This window comes from Rattus rattus, chromosome 3 (assembly GCF_011064425.1).
Source record: "Rattus rattus isolate New Zealand chromosome 3, Rrattus_CSIRO_v1, whole genome shotgun sequence".
NCBI classification, from domain to species: Eukaryota; Metazoa; Chordata; class Mammalia; order Rodentia; family Muridae; genus Rattus; species Rattus rattus.
Genome location: NC_046156.1, coordinates 108,787,691 through 108,803,890, shown reverse-complemented (window position 1 = coordinate 108,803,890; position 16,200 = coordinate 108,787,691). Strand labels below are relative to the sequence as shown.

Genomic DNA, 16,200 nt, shown 5'->3' with positions numbered 1-16,200 from the left:
ATTTGTTGATTCTTGATCTTAGAGCATAAGTCATTGGTGTTTTGTTCAACCCCCAATGAAGGAATCTTAGAAAGGACTGAAAGAGCTCTAAGGTGCTTGAGACCCCATGTGAACAACAATGCCAACCAACCACAGCTTCCAGGGACTAAGCCACTACCCAAAGACTATGCATGGACTGACCCTGGGCTCCAACATCATAGGTAGCAATGAATAGCCTAGTAAGAGCACCAGAGGAAGGGGACGCCCTTGGTCCTGCCAAGACTGAATCCCCAGTGAATGTGATTGTTGGGAGGAGGGCAGTAATGGGGGGAGGATGGGTAGGGGAACACCCATAGAGAAGGGGAGGAGATGAGGATGTTGGTCTGGAAACAGGGAAAGGGAATAACAAATGAAATGTAAATAAGAAAAAACCAAGTTAATAAAGATGGAAAAAAAAAGCGAATTCAGGGAGAAAAAGGTTGATTAGGTTTCCACTTCTAGCTCACAGTGTATTAACTGAGAGAAGTCAGAGCAAGAACTCAAAGCAGAAGTGGAAGGCAAAAGCACGGAGGAAAACTGCTTGCTGACTTACACACTCATCTTGGTGAGCTTAACCCAGGAATGACTCCTTAGGACTGGTGCCTCCCACAATGGGTTTTGTCATTTTATATCAATAACGTCCCCACAACAATAATCGAGAGTGTCCACAAAGACACACCCATGGTCCTTTAAGATATAGGCAATACCTCAGCTGACATTCTCTTGTCATGTAACTTGTACTTGTGTTGACAGCTGGTAACTAAGATAGAATTTTTGGAAGTGAGAAGAACCATTTGAATCAATAGCATAAAGACAGCCATCAAGCTGGCCTGAACTATCATTCATTAGGTTTTCTGAAAACCAGCACTACCTGCCATGAATAATTCTATAGTCTTAGATTGTTGGAGATGGGTTAAAATGCTGTTTTCCAAGGTTTTGATCAATCATAGCTTTCTGAAGGTCCTTTAACATCTTGTAAATGTATGGAATGGCCTCTTTATCATCAATTTATGGAAGCTCATAATATCATTTTAGGTATGGCTATTTTAATTCATACTAAACGTATTTGGTAAATGATTTCGGATTTTAAAAAATTTCTTCAATTATTATTTAATCATGTTTTGCTTACTTTCCTTCACCACAGATACCTTATTTCTTAAGGTAGTTTCTCTACTAACTGCTATTTTTGGTTTGTTTGTTTGGATTTTTTAAAAAAAACTAGTTTGAAACTGCTTTCTAAGATAACATTGGGTCTGTTTATTGTTTATCCTCTAATCTTTTAATATTTCCATGTTCTAAGATCTTTACCAGCCAAGTTTCCACTGGCCTTAAAATTTCATTGTTACATTTATAATATTTTCTAAGAAGTTTTCTTTTATAGTCTTCAATACAATCATACCAATACTTTTCCTACATTGAATATTTTTTCTCATTCACATGAATGTATGAGATGAGCAAAATCTCAATCAATAGTGTCTCTTTCTTGGAACTGATATAAAATATTACATAAATGCAGATAACGTGGTGGTACAGATTTTTTGGCACAAATAAGATTTTTGGACATAGTTTCAATAAGGAAGAATAGAAATGTATCATTATCATTACAATAAAATTTGAACTCAATGTATTGGTGAGAAACATATCAAGGAGTAGTGTCTATTTCTTGGAACTATGGTAAAAATGTTATATAAATGAAGGTAGCACAATGATACAGATTTTGCTGGCACAGATAAGATTTAATAAATAATTCTAAATGAAGTTAGAAATTTACCACTTGGCTATCTTTACGATAAAATTTGAATAGTAAACTGTTGGTGAGAAATGTTTATTGGGTATATTGGTATTTTGAAACATTTAGAAAAATCATTTAATTATAGAATCTATCTTACTGTGTTTAGGTATATTTTCCTTAAGTAAGTTAGATGCTTGAGAGAAGTATTTTTCAGATCTTCTGCCTAAAGGCATAACCCTGGGTACTTAGACTCTGAAAGTTAATTGGGAAATGAAACCTGAGACTAAAGTCCCAGCCTTTTCTAGTATGATGGTCGGACATTAAGCTCTGCCTGCTGTCTCCCATTCTAAACACTGTGTTAACCTCCAAGAGGATAAACCTCTGTTCTAGCTGGAGCTCGATCACCTACCTGTGCAGGTAGATGGGGGCATCTGTGAGTCTAACGACTTCTTGATGGCATTTTAAAGTCCTGCCTGTGATTTAGTTTCAGTCTTGTTCCTCAGCTAATTTGCTGAATCAGTATTTGAGCCTTTAGAATTTTCTGCGGAATTAATTTTAAAGTTTCCTCCTACTCCCGTTGTCACTGAGAAGTAAATGTAAATATTATGGCATCACACCCAATGATGCTTAAATGTTCCCCAAATGTAAGAAATGCTTTCTGACACTTATTGCTCCTATTGGGTTGACTTTTCTTTTCATATAAAAACCTTTAAGAGGAAGAAATATTAGTATAAAAACTAAACTCTTCTGTTTCTTTAATGAGAAACTTGACAATGAAGTTTCCACATAGTGAGGTACTGAACAAGCCCGTGTGATACTCATGAAAGGCTAGAAAGAGATAATCATAGCCTTGAGGGGTATGATTACATAGCTTTGAAGCCTTACATGTAAAATCCTTATTAATATAGTATGATTATTGCCATGGTTTTACTGGAACATGCTACTATGTTTGAGATGGAATCATATTTTGAGTTAAAATCAGAAATGTAAAAATAAACAATGTATTCTTTTTTCAAAATATATCAACCACTAAAATGATACCATATACCATTCGTTTGCCTAAATGTCACTTTCAGAACAATTTATTTTTTCCTTTTTTTTTTGTGAATACTTTACCCATATTAGATGTAGATTAGATGGTCTTATGGACATCTAATATATGTGATGTACTTTGTTGTTTGTTATATCTAGCACTAGTGATTATTTAGAGAATTCTTTTTAAAGTTATATTTCTACATGAAGATCTATTTTTTAAATAGCATATACTAGCATTTTTTTTTCTTTTATTATGCTGGTTTACTTGCCATTTTGGTCTAATTTGATTAGGACCCGAATTAGTGTCTAAATAGTAACAGGAAACTAGCAAGCTTCAACACTGGAGGTCAATTTAATTACACTGTGCATGACAGAAACTAGGCCATGTGGGTATTGCCTTTGCCACCAGCAATTGACACCTGCGTGTTAATGAGCTGGTAATTAAGAATTGGCACATGCAGACACAGTTTACTGTTTGGGGCTAGGATAACCATATGCTGCTCAAGTTTTCTGCTAAGTACTTTGTTAGGTTTAGAATCACACAATTAGATTGGTGAGGTTTCTTAAATGCTAATTCTCCCCTCAAAGGATAACTTTTCTTTATTTAAAAAAAAAATCATATCACTTTTTCAGAACTTAAGTGTAAAAAGCTTTATGAATTCAAAAAGTTTAATTTGAAAAGCAATATGTTTGAAAAAACACAGCTGAAGAGTGTGTTTAAAAAACTCTATGTTCCTTCAGTTTGTAAGTCTTCATAGGACTTCTATCTTAAAAGGTCATTTGCATTTTTAAAAGGCTAAAAATGACATTGCGTGAACATACCCATGAAGGGAGACTGCCTCTGTCACTCAAGGCTTTCTGTTGAATGGAGGTGGTAAACAGCAAAACACCTCTGAGATAGCCCAATGGGAAGGAGGTGGCAGGGGACACCCCTGTACAGGGTAGAACAGCGTCTAACGTTTCCTTTCGGAGAAGCCCCTTGTATACCGTTTCCTTGTTTCTGTGCTGTTTGCAGAAATGCTGTGGATGCAGCTGCGTGGAGAGGCTCCTTTGACGAAAGACGGAGGCAAACAAACAACCACATGACAGAGCTCAGCAGCAGATTTTCAACTTGAGCTTTCAGAGGAGACTGCGCCCCAGCCAACAGCGTGACTGCAAAGCTCAGAGACTTCAGCCAGGCACTAACTGAGCTGCACTAATTCCAAACCACACAAACTGTGAGATAAATATGGGAAGATTATGCTACTCTCTCCTTGGGAGTCTTGTTTCGCAACAGTAGATAGCTAATACAATAGATACCCGAGAAACTCATTGTCTGCTTCAGTAGTATGAGCATTGACTTCTCTCATGTGACGTGGCTATTTTTCCAAACAACATATTTAATGTGCACTTGCTCTTTCTTTGCTTTGCTCCAATTGTCTCTTCTGTTTCACCTCATCATTTCACACACACACACACACACACACACACACACACACACACACACACACACTCCCTATGCTTTTCTGGATTAATATATTGGCTTAAAAAAATAAAATGCTTTCATCAAATGAAATATGCATTAACTTTGGTGACTTTCAGTTGTGGGAATTACTTCTAATTTTCTTCTTTGAAAGCGTTTGCTTTTCTATAAAACCCTCTGTAGGACATATAGCCTTTTATATGCAGATTGGTATAATTACACTTTGAAATATCTTTGAATTCCCTGTAGCTTAAACGGAGAACATGAAAGGCCAAATGTTATATTGAACTGAAGGATATAAAGGTGCGAGCACATCAATCCAAAATGAGATATAGAAACGACTAGCTCCACACAGCACTGCTCATTTCTGACAGATTGTTGAAGGATCTTTAACTGAAAAGACTGTTTTTCCTAGCAGTTGAATCCTGGGAAGGGCTTCATCCATTCAGATTTGTTATTGTGAATGCCTGTGATGTGAAACAAGAGACCTAGTGCAACAAGAGTTTTACCTTTTTCCAGAATAATCCATCATAAAACGGAATATTATAAGGAAGGAATTATCTACACAAACTGTCATGCCGGATGTGATGAACATCACATTTCATGAAGTCAATAGAAAATTCACCTTTCCAGATCTCAAAAACAAACGAAGGGTTCTCTTCCACCTGGGAGGATGCTCAGCTGGGGCCAGCACAGACATATTCAGAGTATTTAAAAGTAGATTGCTGTAGAGATGGCTTAGCAATTTAGAACTTATTGTTGTTGCAGGGGACTGGAATTCAGTTCTCAGTGGACACATGGAGGGTTACAATTATTCCTAGTTCAAAGGTCAAGGGACCATATGCCAGCCTCTGGCATCCCTAATCACCAGGTACTCACTCAGTGCACATACACATACACAGGTAGAGCACCCATACACTGAAATTTAAATAAATGTAGTTTTTATGAAAATTATTTAAATCCTCATTCTTTATTACCAACAATGGGAAGTAAGGGAAGCTAGTGTGTCTGTGTAAAGTCAAATCTTGCCATCAACATTTAACTTATTAAGAACAGATTCCATGCAACTATTTCAAGAGTGTGTGCTGTTAACTTTTAATATTCTGTAATTACCCTGATTGCTTTCAGTTAAATGGCTCTCATAGTTACTCTTTAAAACTAGCTATACTTAGATGTTTTTTTCTCTTTTTATGTAAAAGGCATGCCTTCTCATAAAATTATATTTTATATAAATTAAAGAGAAAAGCCACCCAAACTGTTTAAAAAAATAAAATTTTAAGTTTAAGGCAAAATGCCCTAAATTCTGGTGTCTCCAGAATGCAGAGATACTAATTAGCTCCAATTGAAATAAAAAATAAGAACACTCAGAAGCCAACTCCAAGTCATAGAGAACTGCGGAGGCAATGGAACGTGACGGTCATGTTTGCAACCGAGGCTAGGGAGTTTTACCATTTTTGGATCTTATAAAAACTGTCACTTATTAATCTTCCAAATTCACATGGAGGGAAATGATGATAATTCAAGTTGTATACTGGAAGAAAATATAATTGTCAATTTGCTCTGAATCTGTCATTTTAAAAACACAATATTCTTTTTAAAAAGATTTGAATATACATATACACACACACGCACACACACATGCACACTGTTGCTGACACACCAGAAGAGGGCATCAGATCCAATTATAGATGGTTGGTTTCTGGGAATTGAATTAATGGACACTGGAAGAGCAGCCAGTGCTCTTAACTTCTGAGCCATCTCTCCAGTCCTGAAACACAACATTCTAAAATGTCTTTTTACCCTGCAAATTTGAAAATTTATGTTTCAGAAATATTCAACCATATTAATGTATATAGGACTTTAGAACCACTATTGATAACCATTCCTGAACAAGTAGGAAATAAACAATGTACAATGATGCTAAGATTCTTGAATCTCCCTATACTACTTGAAAACCATGTGTCCTTCCAAAAAATGTGTGGTTAATGCACAGATTCAGATTAGTTCTGATATCTAAATTTGATCATATATAAACTTCTTTCTGAAATGATAATCTGCAAAACAATTTTAGTATATAAGTGGAGAATCACTTTATTTTCTGTGACTGGAACCTTCTATCAATTCATTAGGATCCTTGTTGAATGAACATTTTGGCTATAGTGTTTTCATTTGTTGTCTGATGAAGAAGCATCTCTTTTAATTCTTCTGATAAGTGTTATAATTGATGGTATTTTGTTAAAATATGAGAAAAACCTAAATATCTTCTGTGAGTCTTTTTTAAAGATTTATTTATTTTATGTATATGAGTACACTGTAGCTGTCTTCACACACACCAGAGGGGCATCGATCCCATTACAGATGGTTGTGAGCCACCATGTGGTTGCTGGGAATTGAACTCAGGACCTCTGTAAGAGCAGTCAGTGCTCTTAACCACTGAGGTATTTCTCCAGCCTTTCTGTGGGTTTTTAATGTGACTATATAGTATAACACAAACCAAGCAAAGTCCATCTGAATGGTTTTTTAAAAACAAACTAAAATTATTGTGAGGTTATTGAGAAAGCGAGTGTTCTACTCTGGTATCTCCTGGAACTAGCTGTGTGCTCTTTGCCACAACTCTTACATGAAAGGGATCTCATTCACACAGTAACATGAGACAAGCTGAGACCTGTAAACTTATTCCTTAATGATAAAACCAGTGATCATTGGAGCTGTGGAGCTACCTATAACCAGTGTGCACCTGTTGTCATTTCTCAGCTTAAAGATAAAGACAGAATACAGCACTTCACCAAGTAATTTTTCATTGGAATGATCTGCAAATAGATATTCTGAATATCTAAAGACAAACTCTTTTAGAGGCTGAATTCTCAACACTATTACTGTAGAGATGTATGATTTACTTAGAATTTACTGTACTACAGTTAATAAGAATGATGGGAAGAATAAAGGTTAAATTAAATTATATAAAACCTTTATTATATTCTTGATAAAAAGTCCTTCTATATTGAGTACTTTTGTTATAGGTAGATTCCTACATTTTTACTCATATGTAGGATTCTAATAAGATAGTATAGGAATATATGTAGCTATTTTTGTAGCTAATTGTATGGTCAATATGTATCTTTAAAAAATATTATTATTATTCTGAATTGACACAACCTTTTCTGGAAGGAAAAGGGAGACTTATAATGCCTCAGGAAGTTCAAGAAACTTAAAAGGATCAGAAAGCTAAGAAAGGGGCAAGATTCACAAGGTTATTTCTAAAGGTTATGAAAGTGTCAATAAATTGCTGGGGAAAGGAGACACTCCAAAGTATCTTCCTGGTGCAAACTTGGTAGGAAGCCACATGGATACATCCTACTCATTCGGCTGCTGTGTGGGCGTTACCATTATGCACAGTCTTGGAATCATTCATCTTCTTGTAAGTAACTCCAATAAATGCATTTGATAACTAAACTTTGCTCAAGTGGAATCACTTCTTTGGACAGTTTTCATTGCTCTCTATTGAGTGAACAGATATTTATTCCATCTCAGGAAAAGTTCATAGTAGAAAATACAGTGATAAGATGAAATCTGGAGATCTCCTTGTTTAAACCTTACAACATGACTTACTTCCTGTAACAGGGTTGGAAGAAAGTTAAGGAGAAAATATAGGAAATTTCACTGTCAAAGGACATTGTTGTATAAATTTCTGAAAGATTTACAATTCTTTATCATGTTAACAGTCTCTTGGGACTCTTTCATTAAAAACAATCTCGTTTAACAATGTTTTGGCTTTATATTTAAAACCACTGACCATAACAATGTTTTTGTACAAAATTAGCATACCAAAATGAGAATTATGAAGTACATATTGGGAAATGTTGATTTACCATTCAACCTACTTCACAGATAAAGACAATTGGGCCCTGAGGAATGTGGCTTAAAGTCGTATGACAAAATAGCAGCTGATATGCAAGAAAGCAGCAAATTGCAAATTTTATGCAAGTCAGACCAAAGGGATGGAATTTTTATATGGCCTAGGTTAAGATCTTTTTAAAAAACATCTCATACAATATATTTTGATCCTTTTCCTCTCCTCTAATTCCACCCTACTTCCCTACCCACTTTTTTTGTCTAATTTATGATAAGTTTGTAACATATCAAATTGTGTGTGGGCAGGACAGTTAGCTCAGTGAATAAAGTGTTTGTTGCGCAAATGTGAGGATCTGTCCAGATCAGAGTTTTGGTTTAGAATCCACATCAAAAACTGGGTTCCTGTGGCAGAACTCCTAGTGCTTGGAAGGCACATGATCCTAGGACTAAGCTGCCTACTTGGCCTACCTAGATTTGGTAAATTGTGAGTTCAGTAAGTCAGTACCTCATCAAGTGAAGGTTATCCAAGCCAGGCAGGGCTGTATAAAGGTTTCATACCAGTAATTTGAGCTAGAGGCAGGTAGATTTCTGTGTATACCAACCTGGTCTACATAGCAAGTTCCATGATAACTAGGGATATATAAAAATCTTGTTTCAGAAACAAGCAAACAAACAAACAAATGAACAGGGAACACAAAGTCAACTTCACCCCTCTATGTACTTGCTATGATATATGCTATGTATCTATCCATTCACACAGGAACACATACACACACACACACACACACACACACAAATACACACCTAAAGGTAACAAATTATGCTTTGACTATGTTTCCTTCCTTCCTTCCTTCCTTCCTTCCTTTCTCCTTCCTTCCTTCCTTCCTTCTTCCTTCCTTCCTTTCTTTCTTCCTTCCTTTCTTTCCTTCTTTCTTCTTTGCTATTTTTGACTGATACTTGAATTACCCTCATTCAATTTTTCATTGATTACTATAGTACTATTGATCAATGTAATGATTACTACCATAACCCACGATTATTATTCATGGTTACTACAGATAAAACGTATATTGTATTTGACCCATATGTCAAATAATATAATAATTATTTTTCCTGTAGTACATTAAGTATTCTTAGAAGAATTATAAAAGAGGTGAGAAAATTCATCACAAGGGGTCAGCGGTTATCTCTCTATATTTCCTAAGATTTGTAATCACTGTTTTGGTGGGTTTTTGCTGTTGGTGGCAAAGAAGAAATAATCTTTGAAGTATCACATTACAAAAATGCAAACATTAGTTCAGTACAGAAGGCAGACTGCCTCTATTTTATGAGAAGTAGTTTTAATGGTGACGTACACTTGAAATCCAAACTTGTGAGTTCAAGTCATATGTCACCCACTGTTAGTATCAACTTTTAACATAGAATCACCTGAAATACGAGTGACAATTGAAGAATTATCTAGGCAAAGTTATCTGTGAGTATTCCTGTGGAATTATCTTGACTATTAGTTGATCCAGCCCCTTGTTGGCAGCACCGTTCCCTAGCAGAAATCCTAAACTCTATAAGATAGGAGAAAGCTAGCTGAGAGAAAGAAAGTCTCGGTTCATTTGTTTCTCTCTGCTCTTGTCTTGATATCATATGACAAGCTACTTGGGTGTATGATTTGCCTTCCTTACTTGATAGAATGTAACCTGTAATTGTAAGATGAATACATTCTTTTCCCTCTCTATGTTGCTTTTTTTGTCAGGATATCTTATCATAGCCAAATAAAGGAAACTAGGACACTGAATCACAAATATCAGGATGTTAACCATCACACCCAGAACACTACAGGAAGACTGTACACATCTCTTTCTACATGGTAACTCAATAAGTAGTTACAAACATTCTTAGTGCTCATCAACATATTCAGAAACTACATGTGTCAAGAAGTGAAACAACACAGTAATTTCTACAGATTAATGATTCCTGAGACTTCTGTTTTATTTCTTCTTGAAATCATTTTGTATAATGATACAAAGACAAGTAGGTAGACTTCTTAAGCATTCTGAATGGCTTAATAGTAAGTGATTAACAAAGAGTATCCAAACTGATTACAACTTTAAATATATTAAAGAAACTTAAAATCCCAATTTAAATACACAGTTGTATTCTCTTTCTTCAGAAAAAAGTAGAGGTAATGTTTACCTATTAAAATCCATGTTTAATACAACATCTGAATGTTTCTATGAATGAGTCCAATGTCTTTAGAATACTCGGTACTCATATGTCTGAGGACCTGTATTCATACTGACTTTTCTACCTTTTTTTCAGCTATCAACAATACAATTTTGACTGTTTACAGAATAAATCTCCTTTATGTGGTGGTAAAGAAAACACATATGTGACATTGTGCTTATGGAAAAATAAACAATGTGCTTTAAAATTTCATCTTATAAATTAATATTTAGTAAACAAATTACTTGTAAATCAATGAGTTTCACTAATAACTTTAACACTATTTGTAAATCTCTGATGAAAATAAAACTAAGGTTCTTTTAGACCCAACCTCCCAGTCTTATCCTCAGCATTGCAACAAAACATTAGTTACAGCCTTCCTTACCCCGCTGCTACCCAAATCTGCTGTGGATCCCACAAATCATCCCTTCCTAACCTCCTTCCTGCATTCCTCGCTGTTTTCCAGCCCCAAACTCCATCAACCACTTCCTACCAAACCGCAGCACCCCTCTGCCCAAAACGACGACGACAACAACAACAACAACAACAAAAACAAAAACAACAGCAGCAGCAAAACCGATATGTTGCCCACAGGCCTTTCATTATGTTCTCCCAACACAATCCCTCAGTCTCTTATCCAGTTTTGTACCAGAACAAATTTGGAATCCTTCCTGCTCCTGTCTCATGTGGGTCCCCCTTGTAACCTTTATCCACGCACACATTGATTTGTCCTAGACCCCAACTTCATCAGGCAACCCCTGGTAACCCAAGTGCTGATCCTCCCTGGGCAACAAGTAGGCTTAAAGCAGACCTACATATCTCATATTGCTCGTGATATCCAATCTTCTAAGTCTTATCTCCATCTCTGTAGCACAAAACCTGCTGTAATTTCCCTTTCCTGTTTGACACCCATCCCCAATGGATCACAATGTCTTTCTTCTCCAACCTTCCTTCGGACAATTCATTTCAGTATCACAGCCTCCAAAACCAGCATGAATAACCTTAGCAGGCCAAGGAAACAGAGGAAACAGAAACCAAAGAAAAAAGAGCATTCTCCACAACGACAAATTCAGAAATAAGCACCTAGACGTTTAATCATCCCATACCCTGATTCTGAGACACCAGCATAAAAAAAAAACACAATTAACATCAGCCATGGCAATATGTATCCACTAGAATTCAGTCATAGCCCTGAATATTCCAACATAGCAGAAACACAAGAAAATAGACCTTAAAACAGACTTTATAAATATAATAGTGGTCCTTAAAGAGGAAATAAATATATCCTTTTAAAAATCCAGAAAAACACAGTGTAAGAATATAAGTAAAACCATTCAAGACTCGAAATTGGAAATTTTCAACAAAATTATAGAAGAAAATTTTCCTAACTTAAAAAAAGAGATACCTATAAAGGTACAAAATGCATAAGGAACACCAAATACATTGGACCAGAAAATAAAGTACCCTTATCATATGATAATCAAACACTAAACGTACAGAACAAGGAAATACTGTTATAAGCAGCATAGGAAAATGACCAAATAGCATATAGGGGCAGAACATTCAGATTTATACTTGTTATCGTAATGAAGACTCTAAAAGGCAGAAGGGCCTGGACAGATGTGCATTTAAGAGACCACAGATGCCGGCCCAGATAAGTGATCCAACAAAAGATCTGACCACCTTGGATGGATTAAAATATGGTATTCCTTTGAGAAAGTCAAAGTTCAGCACTATGTATCTACAAATTGGACCCTACAGAAAGTGCTAGAAGGAAAATTCTCACCTAAGCAGGTTAACTATACCTATGAAGACATAGGGAATAGATAATCTCAGATCAGAAAAATCAAAAGAAGGCCTCCTGTGCCCCCTACAAACACATCCATACACATGGCACCCCCACACCAATCACAACAAAATAACAGGGTTCACGAATCCTACATCCTGCATTTATCTCAATATCAGTGGTCTCAATGCCCCAATAATAAAACATAGGATAACAGAATGAATTTAAAAATAGGAATGCTTTTCCTTCTGTGTCCATGAATTACCCCTCAAAATCAAAGATAGACTTTACCTCAGGGAAAAGAGTTAGAAGAAGATATATCAAGCCGATGGAGCCAAGAATTTAACTGCCATAGCTATTTTAATATCTAATGAAATAGTCTTCAAAACAAAACTATTCAAGAGATGCAGAATGACACAGCATACTCATCTAAGGAAAAAGTCCACCAAGATGACATTTCAATACCTTCATTGCCTCAAACACACAGGCACCAAAGTTTGTAAAAGAAACACTATAGCACATACTGACCCTCACACTCCGATAGTGGGAAACCTCAATATTCCATTGTCACTAATGAACAGGTCATTCAGGTCAAAACTAAACAGAGAAATGCTGGAGTTAACAGATGATATAACCAAGTACACCTAACAAATATTTACAGAACATTTTATCCAAATGCAAAAGAATACATCTTCTCTGCTACTCATGGAACTAGCTCCAAAATTGACAATATAATGGAACACAAAGCCTGTCTTGACAGATTAAAAATAAAATAAAATAAAAAAAATAACTCCCTGCATCCGGTGAGACTACCATGGAATAAACCTGGATATCAAAATGACAGAAATAATAGAAAGCTTATGAACTCATGGAAACTGAAGAATTCACTACTAAATGTAAAATGATTCAATACAGAAATAAAGAAATGAAGAAATGAGTTCCTGAAATCCAATAAAATGAATATACATCATAGCCAAATTTATAGGACACAATAAAAATGGTGGTAAGAGGAAAGTTCAAAACACAAAAAAAAAAAAACAAGAAAAAAAGAAAAGAAAAGAAGGAAAGGTCTAGCAACCTGAAAGCTCTAGAACAAAAGAAGTAATCACAGTCAAGAAGACAAGGCAAGAAATCACTTCAGGGCTGAAATTGATAGAATTGAAACAAAGAGAGCAAAACAAAAGAATAAAATGAAGAATTGGTCCTTTGAAGAAATCAACAAAGTACACAAACCTTTATAAAACTACCTAAAGACACACAGAGAATATCCAAATCAATAAAGTCAGAGAGGAAAAGGGGCATATCATAGACATGGAGAAAATCAGAAGAACCATCTTATTATATTTTATTTTGTCATATTTGGTTGTTATCCCTTAGATGCCTATTGTTTTCTTTTGATAGGCAGAAAGGGAGTAGAAACAAAGAGGAGCAGAGGTGGGGAGGACACTGACGGGGTAGATGGAGCAGAAAACATAATCAGCCTATACTGTATGAGAAAAGAATACTGTATGAGAAAAGAATCTATTTTCAATAAAAAAGAAGAAAAGCATACTGAAAATAAAAGGACAAAAAAATTAAAGGTCTTTTATCACAATATGCAAACAAACATCTTTTATTCATTTGAAAAGTTTTTCTATTCTAAATAAAGTATAATGAATAGATCATAAGCTTTACTATTTTTTTACTTCAATATATTTTTAATTCTACTGCTTCTCAAAGAAAGAAAGAAGTTTCAAAAGCATACAAATAATTTCAGGATATTTATAGCCTCTTACTATTTTCCATAGATGGTACTCTGAGTTTGTGTGTGTGTGTGTGTGTGTGTGTGTGTGTGTGTGTGTGTGTGTGCGCGCGCGCGCGCGCGTGTGTGTGTGTACTCATATATGATATAATCTCACATATAGACTGTACTTATATGCCTATATAGTTGTTATATAATAGAAATCCTACTTAATCATTTAGGTAAAGAATCAAAGCTAGAAAATGTACAAAGATTATTTATGTTCCTTCAGCAAAATGTGAAAAATAACTCTTTAAAAACAAATTATTAGGGCGCAGATCTTCCTGGTTGCTGCGGCAGCGGAGAGCTCATAAGCAACACCCCATGAGCAAACTTGAGCCTCGGGACCACAGGTAAGACCAACTTTTCTGCTGCAAGCGACCTGCCTGGTGAACTCAAGACACAGGCCCACAGGAACAGCTGAAGACATGTAGATAGGAAAAACTACACACCCGAAAGCAGAACACTCTGTTCCCATAACTGGCTGAAAGAAAACAGGAAAACAGGTCTACAGCACTCCTGAAACACAGGCTTATAGGACAGTCTAGCCACTGTCAGAAATAGCAGAACAAAGTAACACTAGAGCTAATCTGATGGCACAGGAACCCAAGCAACAGAAACCAAGACTACATGGCATCATCAGAGACAATTCTCCCACCAAAGCAAACACGGAATATCCAAACACACCAGAAAAGCAAGATCTAGTTTCAAAATCATATTTGATCATGATGCTGGAGGACTTCAAGAAAGACGTGAAGAACTCCCTTAGAGAACAAGTAGAAGCCTACAGAGAGGAATCGCAAAAATCCCTAAAAGAATTCCAGGAAAACATAAATAAACAAGTAGAAGCCCATAGAGAGGAGTAACAAAAATCCCTGAAAGAATTCCAGGAAAACACAATAAAACAGTTGAAGGAATTAAAAATGGAAATAGAAGCAATCAAGAAAGAACACATGGAAACAACCCTGGATATAGAAAACCAAAAGAAGAGACAAGGAGCTGTAGATATGAGCTTCACCAACAGAATACAAGAGATGGAAGAGAGAATCTCAGGAGCAGAAGATTCCATAGAAATCATTGACTCAACTGTCAAAGATAATGTAAAGCGGAAAAAGCTACTGGTCCAAAACATACAGGAAATCCAGGACTCAATGAGAAGATCAAACCTAAGGATAATAGGTATAGAAGAGAGTGAAGACTCCCAGCTCAAAGGACCAGTAAATATCTTCAACAAAATCATAGAAGAAAACTTCCCTAACCTAAAGAAAGAGATGCCCATAAACATACAAGAAGCCTACAGAACTCCAAATAGATTGGACCAGAAAAGAAACTCCTCCCGTCACATAATAGTCAAAACACCAAACGCACAAAATAAAGAAAGAATATTAAAAGCAGTAAGGGAAAAAGGTCAAGTAACATATAAAGGCAGACCTATCAGAATCACACCAGACTTTTCACCAGAAAGTATGAAAGCCAGAAGATCCTGGACAGATGTCATAAAGACCCTAAGAGAACACAAATGCCATCCCAGGTTACTGTATCCTGCAAAACTCTCAATTAACATAGATGGAGAAACCAAGATATTCCATGACAAAACCAAATTTACACAATATCTTTCTACAAAATCAGCACTACAAAGGATAATAAATGGTAAAGCCCAACATAAGGAGGCAAGCTATACCCTAGAAGAAGCAAGAAACTAATCATCTTGGCAACAAAACAAAGGGAAGAAAAGCACACAAACATAACACATCCAAATATGAAAATAACAGGAAGCAATAATCACTATTCCTTAATATCTCTCAACATCAATGGCCTCAACTCCCCAATAAAAAGACATAGATTAACAAACTGGATAGGCAACGAGGACCCTGCATTCTGCTGCCTACAGGAAACACACCTCAGAGACAAAGACAGACACTACCTCAGAGTGAAAGGCTGGGAAACAACTTTCCAAGCAAATGGTCAGAAGAAACAAGCTGAGTAGCCATTCTAATATCAAATAAAATCAATTTTCAACTAAAAGTCATCAAAAAAGATAAGGAAGGACACTTTATATTCATCAAAGGAAAAATCCACCAAGATGAACTCTCAATCCTAAATATCTATGCCCCAAATACAAGGGCACCTACATACATAAAAGAAACCTTACTAAAGCTCAAAACATACATTTACCTCACACAATAATAGTAGGAGATTTCCAGCACCCCACTCTCATCAAATGGACAGATCATGGAAACAGAAATTAAACAAAGGCGTGAACGAATAAGAGAGTCCATGGGCAAATGGACTTAACAGATGTTTATAGGAACATTCTA

General features: G+C 35.8%; 1 protein-coding gene across 1 annotated transcript in view; it reads left to right on the top strand.

Annotated features, from left to right (window-relative positions):
• The window catches only part of Pcdh10 (protocadherin 10), a 59,178-nt gene extending 54,966 nt beyond the window's left edge, over positions 1–4,212 (top strand). Inside the window, exon 5 of the mRNA XM_032898444.1 lies at positions 3,801–4,212. Coding sequence (XP_032754335.1) covers positions 3,801–3,871 — 71 coding nt within the window. The 3' untranslated portion in view covers positions 3,872–4,212. The remainder of the gene's footprint in view (positions 1–3,800) is intronic.
• The last annotated feature ends 11,988 nt before the right edge of the window (positions 4,213–16,200 follow it).